At 44.1% G+C, this 16682-nt stretch overlaps 1 protein-coding gene across 1 annotated transcript in view; it reads left to right on the top strand.

Annotated features, from left to right (window-relative positions):
- CHN2 (chimerin 2) overlaps window positions 1-16682 on the top strand; it is a 298969-nt gene that overhangs the window by 139425 nt on the left and 142862 nt on the right. Inside the window, exon 2 of the mRNA XM_042969082.1 lies at window positions 13871-13909. Coding sequence (XP_042825016.1) covers window positions 13871-13909 — 39 coding nt within the window. The remainder of the gene's footprint in view (window positions 1-13870; window positions 13910-16682) is intronic.

Below are 16682 nucleotides of genomic sequence, written 5' to 3' on the forward strand. Positions count from 1 at the left end.
ATCTGTATTGATGATATATCCCCAAAATTACCTTTCAGAAAGGAGGGTGTCATCTTAAATTTTATTTTATACCAAATCTCTCATACTGTAGGGTTTCTCTCTCAATTAGTTTATTTTGAACGCCCAACTACTTTCTGGAAAAGACACAATAGACCTGGAATTACCATAATCAATGATAGTTTTACCCCTTGTAGAGGTCACTTAATGAAATCCTTTTTATTTTATTTTTTTATTTTTTTTAACGTTTATTTATTTTTGAGACAGAGAGAGACAGAGCATGAACGGGGGAGGGTCAGAGAGAGGGAGACACAGAATCTGAAACAGGCTCCAGGTTCTGAGCTGTCAGCACAGAGCCCGACGCGGGGCTCGAACTCACGGACCGAGAGATCATGACCTGAGTCGAAGTCGGCTGCTTAACCGACTGAGCCACCCAGGCGCCCCAATGAAATCCTTTTTAAAAAGGAGGCTAAGGAATTTAACCCAGATATAGTCACAATTACAAATCTTAAATGTAACTGTACATAAACCTTTTAAAAGATTTGTCTTTGTCTTTGTAATCCCGGTGATATAAAGGGGTATACAGTGAAAACCAAATCTCCCTGCCTCTCCCGACCCTCAGTGCCCAGCTTTCTTCCTCGGACAGACCAACCTCAACCTCCAGCAGTTTTCCAAAGCTGTTTTGTGCTGTGCAAATACTGTGCTGGCTGTACTTCGCTTTTAAATGTGACATCTTAGCTTTCCATGTCTGTCACCTCATTCCGTTTAGCACCTTCGTATTTTCCCATACACAGACCTTTTAAATTTTTTTAATGTTTATTTATTTTTGAGAGGGAGATAGAGTGCAAGCAGGGGAGGGGCAGAGAGAGAGGGAGACACAGAATCTGAAACGGCCTCCAGGCTCTGAGCTGTCAGCACAGAGCCCCATGCGGGGCTCGAACTCACGGACCGCGAGATCATGACCTGAGCCGAAGTTGGCCGCTTAACCTACTGAGCCACCCAGGTGCCCCTAAAGGTCACTTTAAAAAGCAGCATGGCCACCTGCAGGATGAATGAAAAGCCAGCTAGTTGCTCTCATGTCATGCGAACGCATGGAAGGGACTGAGATGTCCAGGGCCACATCGTACATGGACTTCTGCAGTTTTTGCTCTGAAAAGGCTAAAGAAAAAACAGTATGATGTGCTTTGGGGAAAAAGATGTCAAAAAGTGCCAAAGATACACACAGAGAATTTAAATAGACATTCCGTAAAATGCGAATTGACGAAGGTGGTGTCTCTAAATTTGTGGATTATTGTATACCCGATTTTAAATATGCATGTATGCCTGATTTAATAATTAAATGTTATGAGTAGCTTCCTGATAACTTTATTGATATCTCTACACGTTTAAATATTCAGAAACTTTGGGGGGGGTATCTTCTCATTAGGAAAATGGAGGCTGCCTTCTGCAGGTTGCTTAAGGCCCAATATTTAGCAGGCCTATTCTAAGTAAGCAGAAATGAAAATAAAGTAGGCATGGGCTACAGTGTCACCTTTATTGCTAAGGGCAGATGAAAGGGTTGTTAGCTAGCGGACCTGCTAACCACTGAACCCCAGCATTAAGCAGGCTCACCTGTGCCCAGGTACTGCGGAGCTAGACCTCCAGGAAGGCAGCTATCCACCGCCAGGGTCGTGCTCCCAAGGGCTGGCGTAAAAACCAAGAGACAGATCGCTTCTGGCTCCCCAGGACACGATACAGGCTCAGGTAGAGGCCAGGAATTCACTTACTGAGGGTCCTTCACAGGCTAGGATTGGAGAAGGAGCCTCCCCCACTGACATAGTATATTGGGGCATACAGTATATATATACTCCTTTAGACTAATCTTCGCCACTTCTCCAAGGCAAGGGATAACCAATGCTAAGGTTATTCCATAGCATGTCAAGGGTCCTCTTGTTCCCTCAGGGCAGGAAGGATATGGTCATCAGAACTGTTGGCATCAGCATGCTGCTTTTGACCCTCTAGGTCAACCGAACAGCTCTGATCAGAGAAGCCAGGAGTGGAGAGATTGCAGATGCTTCATGACTGAGAATTTAAGGAGTCCTGGAAATGTCTACCAGGAGAGCTTTCATAGGACTTTCTAGAGCAACCTCTGTCTTAGTTGAGAGAACTAAGGCCAGTCTGGGAAGGGGTCGGGGAGCAGCTACAAATCACCCAGGAAACAGAGTTTCCAGATTTTCTGTATTACAACATTTCCATAGTTTATTTCAATTAGTTGTTTGATGTTTGCCTTCCTTGCTGGACTGAAGGCATCCGGAAAGCGGGGACTGGGCTTGTCTTGCTCACGGCTGGATCTTTATCATACAACACAGTGCCTGGTACATTCGTATTTGCTCAAGGGATGGATGGCTAGATGGGTGGGTGGGTGGATGGATGGGGAGTGTGTGGAGAGATGACTTAAGAAAATTGTAAAAATTAGAGATAACGTATATAAGGGACCCACCTCAGAATCTGGAATGTACCAGGCGCTTAAAGATTCCTTTCCAGGTTTGGTAGGAGACCTCTCTCCTTCTTCTGTCCCTGCACTAGGACTCCCTCTATTTGACTCCAAATATGGGATGGCCAAGAAATCTTTCTTTCCTACCCAGTAGCAGCATTGCCAAGACCATGATTTATGAGAAGCTTTCATGAGCATTTAGTCTGTCGCTGCCCCACAACCATTAGATATCTGAAGAGACGCAAACGCCCACAGTGAACTCAAAGAAAGATATTATTGCAAGAGGAGAACAAAGTGGCTCTTCTGAATGGTAGGAGTAGAGCTGGCCGGCAGTAGAGCTAACTTGTCTTCTCTATGGAAGAAGCCTTCTTCAGGAAGGAGAGGAATAAAAGAATAATTGTCAAGAAATAACCGAGTGTAATAATCTCTTTTTCTTGTCCGTTCCAACAACACTTTTTGGTCTAATCTTGCTATGTAACATGCCACTTTTCTGCCTTGCGCTATGGTTACCTGCACATGTGGCCAGGAGCTGCGTGCCCAGCAGGCAGGCAGGCAGTTTGCAGAATGAATGAACGATGTCTTTATTTCATTTCCTAACTGATTCCTTGTGGTTAGCTCCTGCATCTTGCCTTTATATCCACCCCAGTGTCTAGTACGGTATTTTGTGCCAACTAGGCTATAAGCTGTAGGTAAATATTTGTTGGATGAATAAATGAATGCCCAAAAGGGCTTCTGGAGGAAAGCCAAGAAGACATTCCTCTGATGAAAAGAATTTGTAAAGAGGCAGGCAGATGCTGGAAGGGAGAATGTCAGGGCGGGGGCCAGAGGAGGAGAGACAGGCCTCTAGGCTGAATGGAGGTCGTGGGTGTGGGGGTTGTCTCTAAAGAAATAGCAGAGGAGGAATGATAAAGGAGGAAATTATCCACCAGGAAAGCAGCTCCATCATGCTGGGAGGAAACAGCATTTTTGTAGAAACATAGGGCGAGGAAGTAGGGAGAGGGCCCCGAGAGAGAAGGGAGAGTTGGGATGAGGCAAGCAGTTCGGCAGGAGGTAATGACAATGATATCCAAATTACAGCTCCTGTGTCTTTTACTTCCCTTGACCCTCGTCACTCCCCCCCCCCCCCGCCCACACACACACACACCCCTTACTGGAAAGAGATGTTCACCTCCATATCACTGCCATACCACCCAGAAGAGGTATGCACACTCACAAGTTCTATTTATCTTCTTTCCTTCACCCTTCATCTCACTTACTCCCTCTCACCTACCCACACTCTACTGCAAGGTCATCAAACCACCCCCCCCCTTGTTCCTGAAGCAATGGGTCCTCAAGCTTATCTTGCTCAAACAGCTCCTGATACTATTGGCCACTTCTCCCTTTCTAATTGTTTCTGGCCTTGCCTTTGATGTCAGCCCATCTTGTGGTTTCTCCCTATCTCTCTGGTCTCTGTCATGCCCCTTTCACTCTCATGCTTTAACTGTTGGTGCTCCTTGGGGCTTCCATCAAATGCCTTCTTTCCTCCCTCTGAATGCTCATCCAACGTCATGTCGTCCACTTTAGCGGCCATCTGCATGTTGTGGTTTCCATTTCTAGATCCCCAGCCCAGTTCTCTCTTCTGAACTCCAAGCCTCCTAGATATGTTTACTTGGCTGTCCTATGGGTGTCTCTTTCCAACAGGGAAAAGCCAAATGCATCGCCATCTGCCAAACCTGCTTCTTCTCCCGCCCGCCCTATTTCTGTGAATGGCATCACTATCCATCCAGTCACTTACACCAAAACCATTTGTCTTCTTCTGCCCAACCCCAGCGTGATTTTCTCTCCTTTCCTTCTCTGTCCACATCCAGTTCATCACCAAGTCCTGTGGATTCTCTACCTTTTTGATGCCTTTTGAATCCACCCCATTTTCTTCATCTCCACTGCCACCATTCAAGTTGAGACCACCAATGTCACCTGCCCCACTTACTGCCTAGCTCCATGACTCCCCCCCCCCTTATCTTCTCTCCCTATCATCTTCTCTTCCACCAGTCCTGTTTCACACTGCAACTGGAGTGATCTTCTTAAAGTGCAAAATGGATGCTGTGTCTTCCCTGCTTGTATTTCCCCTTCCCTCCGGAGCAAAAGTAAGCCCTTAGCATGGTTTTAAAAGCCTTTAATTATCTGGTGCCTACTTATCTCTCTAATTCCTAGCTACTCTGAAACATGCACACGCACGTGCACACACACGCCATAGTCTATATATTTGGCCAGCAGGCTGAACCACTTCTAGCTGTCAATGCCATGATCTGCCTTGCCTCTGGTCCTGTCAGGCCCTACCTTGGTCTGTGAGTCATACTCCATGAGCCCATTTGTCCAAAAAGGCACTCCTTGCCTTTGGCTACTGTAGTAGATGTCTAGGTGATAGAACATCTCTTTGACTAGGCTTAATGTGCCGTTGTACCAGAAGTTAGTTATGCTTCCTTTAGTCTTTGGAGGCTGTAAGCCTTGATGGTAGATTCTAGTCCCCTGGGACTACTCTTGAAGGAGCCCTGGACAGGACTGCTCAAGGCCAGAGGTAACTGGCCAAGGCATGGGAAATGCCTACCCCCACTCAGCCTTCCCAAGATTGGGAAATTCTGCCATGGACACTCCTCCTATACATCAACTGCCTCTTTATTTGTTGTATCCCTTGACAGAATGCAAGGTTTGAGTCAGGGAACAATGTCTGTCTTTCACTTACCCACTCTATATTAAGCATCTGTATATCCTGGGATACAACATTGGGGGCCATTCCTGTTATACTGTCTGTGCCTGCCAAGGGATGAGTTGTGGCTGAACTCAGCCTGGACTCCCCTCACCATGTGCTCTGGCACGGGGGCTCTGCCTCCCAGAGCAAGCATCTTCCTCACACAAAGGTGCTATCTGATTGCCAAGCCATTGCCAAGCCAGATTGAAACGGGTGCCTTTTTCTAATTCACAAAAGGTACTCAATAGGCTAATGGTGATCCAGGCATCAGAGAACAAGATATGTGAGGCTCTTGCTCTCACAGCACTGTCTAAACAAAGAAATATATAAGCACTCAGGAAAAATAATTCAGATGGTGAAAAGACCGCAAGGAATGAGAGACTATCTGAGAGACAGCATTAGATAAGATGGTCCAGGAAGACATCGCTGAAGAGCCAGAACATTTAAGCTGAGATCCAGATGATAATGAGGCCAACCATGGGGAAATCAGAAGGAAGAGACAGTGTGAGATCTTTAAGACTGCAATGATCTTGATGGACTCAAGGATCGAAAGAAAGGCCAGAGTGGCTGAGGTATAGTGAGCAAGAGGGGACGACCAGGGAGAGGTGGCCAGGGGCCAGATCATACAGAGCTTTGTAAGCCTACTTGCCTTGTTCACTGAGGTGTCCCCACGGCCTGGCTCATTGTATGTGTTCACTAAATACCTGTTGAATGAAAGAATCTCATCACGCCTCTGTATACAGAATAAGTGCCCAGAACAGAAGCTCCGTGTGGCCCCAGTGCCCTCTAGTGACCACAGACTCCAGCCCAAGGCGCTTCGTAGCTTCATCGTCTTCAGAAAAATCTCAGCTTAGTCGTGTCCTTGGGGCCCAGCCAAGTTTCTGGAATTTGTCTTACTAACTTATTACTTTCTGTTAGTTTCTGGAATTTGTCTTATTAATTATTCTCTGCAAGGAGGACTAAATCAGCTACAAAAATCCCTGACGTATGATCCACTGTGAGATGCACCCAGGCCTCCATTCTTTACCCAAGCAGCAGTTTTCAAAGAGGATACAAGGCTGCCTGATTTCTCAGGGGGATGCAGGGAACCTGTATAGATGGCAGGCATTAGAACACATTTTTGTATTCCCTAGCCAGTGTGACAACAAGAAATCTCTGTAGCAGCCTTCACATCTCAATGTGTTGTAGCAGTTAGGACGATCTCTAGGTCATTGTGCAGCCCAGGGATGGCACCATTTGGCTGGAATGCCTGACGAGCCACAGGCTGCACACTCTGGCTTGCACATAACTTCTGAAGACCCGAGCTTGGGCATAGGGTGTGTGTCAAGGGCGTATTGCAGCAAGTGCACAAACGTGACATAGTACTCCTCCTGTCATTGTTCAGTTTCATTTGAATCCCACCCATTCTGGGCCCATTAAGCTAATCACCCAACAGATTTGCAACTGTGATCTCATTGCAAGGCCATCCCATGTCTGATTGAAAAACCCGTTTTCCACCCAACTTCCCTGGGAAAAAAAAAAAAAGTCACCGACTGCAGCCCATTTGCAAATGTGTGCATTAATAAATCAAAAGTGACAGCAGAGACCTGGCCCTTCTGGGACAGGGGATGGCAGAAGGAGGGGCCGATCCTTTCACCCCCCCCCCCCCCCCGTCTCCAAATGACCCCCCACCCCCACCCCCCCGCCAAGCTGCAATAATTTATGCAGCTTTGGTTGAGGTATCCTTAAGGATGGGTCATCTCCAGCTTTCTTGGTAGATCATTCTCTAAATTGGTGAATCTTTCACTGCTCGCATTTTCCAAAGGCCCCGCATGTGTTTCTCTGTTGATCTAGTCATATACCACTGAGCCGACCAAAGGAATCTGGCTCTCCTTGATGTTTACAGGTATTTCCTCTTTAGTTGTCACTTACTCGAGTGTAGCACCTGGCGTTCTCTAATTTTTCTTCATTAATCAGTCCCCAGATTCCTTTACACTTGCTCCTCAGGTGATTCCATCAAGTGAATGTATTTCTGGAGCTGAAAATGCCTGGAAGAGTAGAGCCTTCCAGCCACCGCCACCAACATGAATGGGATTAGCGCGTTTCTACCTTACTCCGTGGCCATATGTTTCCACAGGTTCATGCCCAGGATCATTCTGTGCTTCTGTTTGCTTCCCTGCCAATGCATATTTAGGCTTATCTCTGTGTTTTCTAATTGAGTCTTGAATGCACAAAATGAAAACCTATGTTGACAATAGCTAGTGTTGGTGAAGGTGTGGGGACAGAGACATTTTTCCATACACTGTTGAGAGTTCCACCTTCTGAAGCCCATTTTAACAGCTTTTTTTTTAAGTTTTTTTTTTTTTAACGTTTATTTATTTTTGAGAGAGAAAGACAGAGCATGAGTGGGGAAGGGGCGGAGAGAGAGAGGGAGCCACAGAATCTGAAACTGGCTCCAGGCCCTGAGCTGTCAGCAGAGAGCCCGACGCGGGACTCAAACTTGGAAACGGCAAGATCATGACCTGAGCTGAAGTCGGTGGCTTAACCGACTGAGCCACCCAGGCGCCCCCCATTTTAACAGCTTTTCAGACAAAACATATGCAGATCCTTCAGCCAGCATTTAACATATGTATCATTGCACCTTTGTTTATAGTAACAGAAAATTGAAAATAGCCTAAATAGTCATCAGTTGGAAACTGTTACATTAATGAATTAAATGCATTTGGGTATGCTCATGGAACGGAAGACCAAGCCACAGTTCAAAAAATTAGGACCTTACAGATCTCTGTGTGCTGACATGGAAAAATGCCTAAGGAATATCATTAAGGTCAAAAGCAAATTGCAGAACAGTAGATAGGATAAGAGACCATTTTTATAAATTTTTATTCTAGCCACTTACAGGACAAAATCTAGGCAGAGTCACATCAGTGGATTAAGGGTACTTTTTCTGAGTAGGAGGCTTTCTAAGACACACATTTTTTATTTGTTGGAACTTTTCTGTTTTTCACAAGTGTGTATTCCTTTTAAGTTTAGTAGAAACAGTAGTGATCTTAAATTATTTTTGTGATGCTCTTGGTCTAGAGAGGTGTCTTTTTATGACAAGGGCTCTCTATTGCCCCTGTTGTCCTCGCCCTGGGTCTCAGACATAGTAGACCTTTCCACGTGCCGACACAGGGATTCTTCCTCCTTCCCCCAAAGCTCAGAATGGCGGTGCTACTCTTCAAAGCTTTAGTTACTTGAGGACATAAGTTTTCTTGATCACTTCCAAGTTTTAACGTGCACCTCCAGGCCCCTTTAACCAGCTTTGCTTTGCTTTGCTTTGCTTTGCTTTGCTTTGCTTTTTGTTTACTATGTTTGGATTCTCTACAGATGATTTCCTTTGAGTGGTCTTGTTACCTATTTTTGTAAGATTTTGATCATTTTCTAAGCATCTATATCTTTTTTCTCTCCCTCTGCCCTGCCCCTTCTTTAATGAGAGGAGATACCTGTTTCCTGGCCTGCTTAGAATTGCTCATTAATCTTTATTTCACACAATTTTTAACAGAGGGCCAAGGGGATTGGGCACAGCCTTTTGCTACAGAAGCTCTTGTCTTGTTTCTTTTGCCCTCACTCTTTGCTCTTCCTGGACTAAAACTGTGCATGCTACCTGTGTAATTGTAAGAATTTTATTAAGAATTATATTAAGAATTGGGTCTTTTTACTTATACTTTGTGTTCAGGGTGGTGATTTATTTAGACAGCATGTTAAAAAAGAGAAACCACCAGGGTGCGCCTGGCTGGCTCAGTCGGTGAAGCATGCAACTCTTGATCTCAGGGTTATGAGTTCAAGCCCCATGTTGGGTATAGAGATTACTTAAAAATAAAATCTTAAAAAGAAGAGAGAAACCATTAAGCACTCCCATGAATTTATTTCTTATTAATTTAAATTTTTATACAAGCAACATGAACAGAAAATTAGAAAATGCAGGTGAGCAAATGAAGAGAAAAACAGAAATTGCCTAAATTTTCACTCTCAGGTATAGCGACTATTTAATAATTGGTTCTATAGCCTTATAGATAACTTCTATGTATATAAATCTTTTCTAAAAATGGGATTAAATTTAATAAATTATTTTATAACCTGATTTAATACTTCACGTAGCATAAATATTTGTCTACGTCATTAAGGAAAGAAAATAATAGCAAGCATAGAATTTACTCCATGCCAGGCGCTAGATTAAGTGTTTCATACCTATTAGCCTCACAACATGCTATATGTTGGGTAGCATGATTACTCCCATTTTATAGATAAAACAGCTGAGGCACAGAGAGATGAGGTAAATTGCCTAAGGTCATATAGCTATAATAAATGACAGAACTAGGTCTGGAACCTAGACTACCTCTAGCTGCAGAGGCCGTGCTCTGGACCACAAAGCTCTGACCCACACTGTTATTTTCCATGGCTATGTTATATGATAATTTACCTAACCACTTCCTTCTTTCTGGGCTTTTGGATCCACTGTTGTACACAAAACAGCAATGAAAACCTCGTTCATATATTCATCTTTGTATGTGTGCTCATTTACTTCCCCAGGCTAAATCCCCACGGATAGAATTGCTGGGTCCAGGAGTTGGGATACCTATTAGTCAGTATTTTAAGCAGTATATTTCCTACGTCTCTTTGACCCTTATAAATTCATTGTTCTTTTCCAAAAGCATACACCTGTCTTTTGGATTCAGCGATAGTTTTTTTTTTTTTTCCTTAAACATGAAGCTTCTTGTCTTCTAATTCCTCTCCCTTCCTTCTGCATCATGCCCATGTCTCGAAAATGTTTCACAAAGTAATACACTTTCCCAAAGCCTTAGGCTTTATGTTGTCAGTACTTCCAGGACCTTCCACCTCCTGCACTGTAACTCTTCGATGGGGTCAGGTACACAGATGAAATACTGCCCGCCCTTTGGCTTGATGTCAGTCCTTCACATGGCTATTTTTTTCCTTTTCCCTGCTTTATTACATCTTTCCAGATTCACAAGAATTGAAGTAGCAAACCTGATGCACGGCATGTTTTTTTTTCTGGACTCAATACATGCAAATGAGGGTGGGCTGCCTGGCAAGGATGACTGATGAGTTCGAAGCCTGGAAGACAGAGTTTCCTGCTCTCATCCCACCTTGGCCTCCACTCCTTGTATGACCTTGAGAAAGCCACTTAATCATTCTGCGTTTCATTTTCCTCATCTGGCAAATGAGGAGGGTGAACTAAATGACCTAGAAAACCTATTCCCGGTTTGAAAAAAAAAAAAAAAAAGTGTCAGGCTATCCCAGAGTAAAGTAGAGCTTTGAGAAATATTGTTTGAAACTGGGGCGAATGTGCAAGTTGGTGGAGCAGCGTTGGAGGCCACTAAAGATTTGTTTCAACGTATTAAAAATATTTTGTGCCTTGTCTCTTAACCAAGGTTTCCTAACAGTGTGCTTTAGTGGTTTCTGAAACATGTCTCTAAGACCAAGGTAATTATAGTTGTTCCACCGAAGCATGACAAATGGCCTCTCACTTTGAATTCTTTAATGGGAAAGAAAAACCTTCCATGACAACAGCACTGGAACTTAATTACAGGCTCCAGATCCAGGGGCAAGACTAGAGATGGCCATGGCTGGGGTCAAGGGACAGAAGACAGCCTGGGAAGAACCGGGACAGGGCAGTGTAACAATGACAACATCAGTGGACCTACATCAAGAACTTGCTATTTGCCAGGCGCTGTCCCAAGAACTCGAGATGGGGGGGGGGGGTCTCATTCAGTTCCCACAGTGACCCTAAGAGATAGGTTATGAGGTAGGCACTTTGACTTCTCTTTTACAGCGATGAGTATTGGGAGGCTTAAAGAATTGAAGTAACCCGATTCAAGTTATTCAGCCAGTCGTTGTGGGAGGTAAAATCTGAACCTTGAGGCTTCTCGTACGTCACACAGGCTTTTTGCATATGTGTTACATGCCAGGCACCCTTCTCAGGCCTGGAGATGCACCAGTGAATGAAGTTCCTGCTTATATGGAGTTGGGCTATTCGTGGGATGAGCTCAGTAATAACAAGCCAACAAATTGATAAATAATTTCAGGGGGCAATAGATGTGATGAAGGAGAGTGCCGAGAGCTAGGGGTAGGTTACTTTACACAAGATTGTCAGGGGAGGCCCCCGGGAGGTGACCTGTGAGCCAAGCCCTACATAATGGAGGAAGTCAGCCATGCAAAGATGTATCGGAAAGCATTTTATGTGGACCATCCACAAGCGCAGTGGCTGGGGGCTCAGAAGAGCATGGCTTGCTCTGGGAACAGAGAGAAAGTTAGCCTTTCTGGGGGAGCGTAGAAGGGCAAAATGTCTGCAGAGATGTCAAAGAGGTGAACAGGCACCAGATGACCCAAGACCTTGAAGGCCACAGCAAGAGGTTTGTATCTCTTATTCCAAATGCAGAAGGAAGACACTGCAGAATGTCCAGCAGGGGCGTATTATGATCTCTGGTCTCTGTAGGGGGCCTTCTTCACTTCTCCATAATACCGCTAACGCGAACAACTGGCAAGGGGTAGACTGTTTCTGTAGCAGGCAGGGCAGCCTCAGCGAAAGTTATCAAGTTGGGAGTCAGTGTTTCAGATGAAACAAAATTCTGGGTTTTTCACGAAACAGCCAGATTGTGATGGACAGGGAGGGATCCTTGAGCCTAAGCTTTTGACTTCAGTCAAGAAGACCGTAGGAGACCCAAGGAGAGCATCTGAGCTATCCTTAAAACCTGCGTAAAGGAGATTCCTTCTCTTTGGGGACCTTCCCTTAATAGGCAAAGACTGGCACTCTAGGCACTGAACATTCTTGACCACTTCTTGGTCTGGGGATTGTGCTCTCGCCTCAGAGAACAAATCTCATCCAGAAGAGTAAGACGTCAGAGCTTTGTTGTAGATGACATCTCGGAGATTTACATTTCTATGCGATCTGGTCACTCTGGTGATCTAGTGGTGAGGATTCAACGCTCTTTATACAATCTCGTGTGTGTGTGTGTGTGTGTGTGTGTGTGTGTATCTTTGAAAAATATTTTTGAAAATGCCCTCAACATTTTAACGTACAGGACCTGGCTTTTCTGGTGAGGTGGCATTGTATGGATGTTTCTGTTTTATTGTAAACTCAGCAACTTGATTTATTTTATTTGGGTGCTTTTTATAAACAAATACCCCTTACAATTTAATTCATGGAAACTTAATTAAATTGAATTAATTTAATACAATTTAATTCGTTAAAATTGGTTTCTGTCATATATAGAGTGAAATTAGTGGCTTGTTTGGGTTAAAAGCTCACTATTCTAAGATATTGTTCTACTTTGGCAAAACTATTAAGAATGTCACTTTTATCGGCAAACTAAGTTTGAATAAGAACACAAACCGTTATTAATGCACTGTATTTGTGTGTGCACTTACGTGGCTGATTATTCATAGGTTCCTGGCAATGTGGGCCTAAGGATACAGATTTATGTGAATGAAAACTACATTCAGAGGCATTTAGTTGCCTCTGTGATCAGGTGGGCCCCAGAGAGCAAGACATTAATTGTGAAAGAATTTAATTTAAGCTACACAACTGTAATTAAGTAGGATTTGGGGAAGTTCACCACTCTTGAGTTAGTTTTTATATAAATAGCGTATTTGTTTCTCAGGAAAAATTCTCAAACTATCTCCACGCATGAGGTTAGAGAATTTCTGGTCCTTGGCATGAAACTCGTTTGTGACAGTAGCATAAGGACAAGGGCAGTGGGAGGATGGCTGTGTGATACCTTGGGGGTGCAGGATGACAAGAACACTTTCCTCGTAAAAGGTGCCGAATTCGAGGACTCTTAATGTTCCCTCCAGCTCAGTGTTCTGTGATTTGAGGGAAAGGATTCTCCCCTCTGGCTGCTTAAGTTACCAATGTTTAACCAAGGCCTTAGCTACATGCTCAGGAAGGCTGTAATAACTCCATCACAATTATAAATTCAGCTGTCAGCACTGGGATTGTTGAATCGACTGAACAAGCAGATTTTTCTCCCATTGTCTGTTTTCTAGATTGATGAATAACAATTTCATCCTCTCCATTTTATTGTAACTCTTTCACGCTGACACTTCTGATTGCTGAGAGGTGTTCTAGAAATTTCCTAAGTCACACACTGGAATAAATTCAAGGAGATAATGCGATTCCAATTGAATCATCAGTGTCTCTGCTGTCAGACCCAGTCATTTTAGGAGTTCAGTTGGTTGAGTTGCACAACTTCCCAGATTTAATATTACATACTTGCCCCTTTACGTCTTGCCCTCAAGTCTTAACAAATGGGCTAAAGGTCTGATGGGAAACTGTGAGATAAATTATATGTTTATTATGCCAAGTTAAGTAAATACTCTTTGAAAGGATTACTGGAGGGTACAATCAAGTTAATTGCTTTAAAAATCTTTTTTGATTTACTGGGCTCTATGAAAATGGTTAAGCAATTGATTTCTGTCATGGTAAGTGATCTAAAGAGAGTGCTGTTGGGTCCACAAGGGTTGCCATGTACATTTCCTCCCTCATGGCTGGAACTGTCCCATAAATGAGCAGAGAGGGCCCCCTGGGACCAGAATGCAAGTACTGCTGACAGACTGTTGTTCCTCCGAAGGAGACACATGTTGACAGTTTGACGTTCAGGCTGACAGATTGATTTTTTTTTCCCTTTTTATTCTAGATGCTGAAGAATACCAGCCTCCAATATGGAAATCGTACTGTGAGTATTTGAAATGAGAATCTCTTCAGATGTCTTCAGTAGGCCTGCCTTTTGAACAATTCTTGCCTTTGATTTAATGAACACAAGCCGTCCCGCATTACAGCACTGAAAACCCAAATCTTGCTTTTTCCGCTAAGGAAGAAGTCACGGTGAACTGCACAGCCCTCTCCCGTGGCCAGGACCCTCAAGAGCAGGCTGCCTGTGACCTACTTCAGGAATGCTTAGAAAAAAAGAGATATACATTCTGACTCCCCACCTTTTGGGTTGGGCTTTCCTTTCCTTTTTTTTTTTTTTTTTTCACATTTTTTTTTAAGGTTTATTCATTTCTCAGAGACAGAGCATGAGTTGGGGAGAGGCAGAGAGAGAGAGAGAAAGAGAGAGGGAGACACAGCATCTGAAACAGGCTTCAGGCTCTGAGCTGTCAGCACAGATCCCGATGCGGGGCTTGACCTCATGGACCACGAGATCATGACCTGAGCCGAAGTCGGACGCCCAACCGACTGAGCCCCTTTCCTTTCCCTTTTTGCAGACTTGCTCAACAAGGATGAATGTGTTGACTTCCATGAAGTACATTCTTCACTGATCATCCTATAGTTGTAGTATCATATGACATTTACCGCAAAAAATATTAACAGATGGCAAAGAACTGTTTGGGCACTACAGGTGATGCCTTTGAAACAGAGGTCATATCTGGTCATCAGTCAACAGTTCAGTTCCCTTCATGAAGGCAGGCAGTTGTCATCACATCGAGTTCATTTTCTTATTTTCTCTTTCCTTAGTATCATCTGCCTAAGTGATTCTCCAGCAAGCGAGGGGAGGCATGTGCTCGGTTGGAAACCCACCGTGCCGACAGCCTGGGGACACATGTCCTTGTTCGGGCTCTGATTCTGCACAGCAATCATAAGAATAATTATTATCGTCGTTATCGATGCCACCATTGTTTCTACCACCCGTGAGAGCTTCCCTGTGCTGGCCACTGTGCCAGCTGTGTGCCTGAACTCTCACATTCTCACCACAGCCCTAAGCGATGGCTGCCATTATTATCCTGTTTCACATGCAAGGAAACCACAGCTCAGGGAGGTTCAGTAACTTAGCATATGTTCTCCATCTCTGAGCACATCGGACTGGCATTCAGGGTGGAACCCAGAAGCAAGTCTGACCCCAGCCTGCAAGTTTTCACGATTGTTTTCCTTCCACTCAAAATGTTCTACCTAAGTATACATGCACACACGCATATACGCACATGCCTGTATCTCTCTCTCTCTGTTACAGAAGCAATACACAGCTGCGTAAGAGACAAACATAACAAAATACACAAGGTTGAGCGTGAATTTTTTCCTAATTGACAAGCCAGCCCCACCCCGGATTCCGTGTCTCTTTCCTGCTTCCCAGGAGCTGACCTCGGTCAGTTTTGGAAACCGTATCCTTCCAAGTGTTCCAAATACACACGGCTAACGTTAAGACATTTTTGCTGTTGTTCCCTTTTGAGAAAAATGGCGCTTATGCTGTACTTGGTGTCCTTCAGCTTGCTTGTTTCACTTCACAAATACCTTGTTTTTATCTTTCCATGTCAGCATATATAGAGGCACCTCATTCTTTATTACATGAGTCTGTTCTTCCATCTGTGAAATAAAGGGGCTGTGCCGGGTCTCCAAGGGCCCTTCCAGTCTAATGTTCTGCACTCTGATCTTCTATTTTAAAAGGCAGCGCTAATGACTTAGTAATTGGATGTTTTTGTTTGTTTGTTTCCTAATGGAGTGTGAAGAACTCTGACAGTAAATCAACAAAATATCTGTAGTGAGAGGCGCTGGGTGTTCCATGACTTACTGTGCTTTGCACACCGCTTTGCACACAGCCTGGCATACATTAACTAGCCGATAAATATTTGTTGAGCGAATGTCACCGCAGAGAGCTTTACGGGAGCAAAACGATGGCATTGGCTCAAATTCATTTCGCCTTTTGCTAAGAGGCCTTGGGCCACCCAATATATCTCTTAAAAGTGCTTCTGAGTCCTAAGGAAGGTGGAAAACACGTTGCTAATGATATGTTTACACTATCAATTTCACCCTAGTGTGTCGGTTTTGAGTCTGGTTTGGGGGTCTCACCAAAGTCGTGCTTTTTTTTTTTTTTTCATTTGCTCTGAAATCATACAACTTTCGACACAGAAGGGATAGCTGAGGCCGTTTAATACAGACCTAATGGCATATATGAAATTGCTCTTTATTACGCCCAACCGATAGTCATCCCGGCTCTATTTGAGGGCCTCTAGTGATGTGTAACTCTAAAACTGAGGGGAGTAATGCCACCAGATGTGCCGTCGACATCATCAGAACCACACTGCCTGAATCTATCCAGAGCATCACTCAGCAAGAACTCTTTTGGCTGTCCTGGACCCATAAATTATTTGAGTTTGGGTACTGGGCCACTCCTAAGCTCACCGACCGTATTATCCCCAAGCTCATGCTACTCTATCTTATTCCCAAGACTACTATCCACTCATACGGTCTTTCAGCAGACATGCAGGCAAGACCTTTTGCGTGTCAGAGAACAAGGTTTAGGAATCAAAAATGACTACCTTGTGACCCCTACTTTTCTCCAATGTGTGGTCTTGTAAGGGAGAAGATATAAAGCGATTAACTTAAAATGCAAATGGCTTCAGTCATAGTATCCTCCTCTTCCACGGCCTGAGATTAGAGAAGACTGTATAGGAGGGGTTAAATTTGTATATGAGTCTTCAAGGATGAATCGGAAAAGGAATCTTAAGGCCTTGCAG

This window comes from Panthera tigris, chromosome A2 (assembly GCF_018350195.1).
Source record: "Panthera tigris isolate Pti1 chromosome A2, P.tigris_Pti1_mat1.1, whole genome shotgun sequence".
NCBI classification, from domain to species: domain Eukaryota; kingdom Metazoa; phylum Chordata; class Mammalia; order Carnivora; family Felidae; genus Panthera; species Panthera tigris.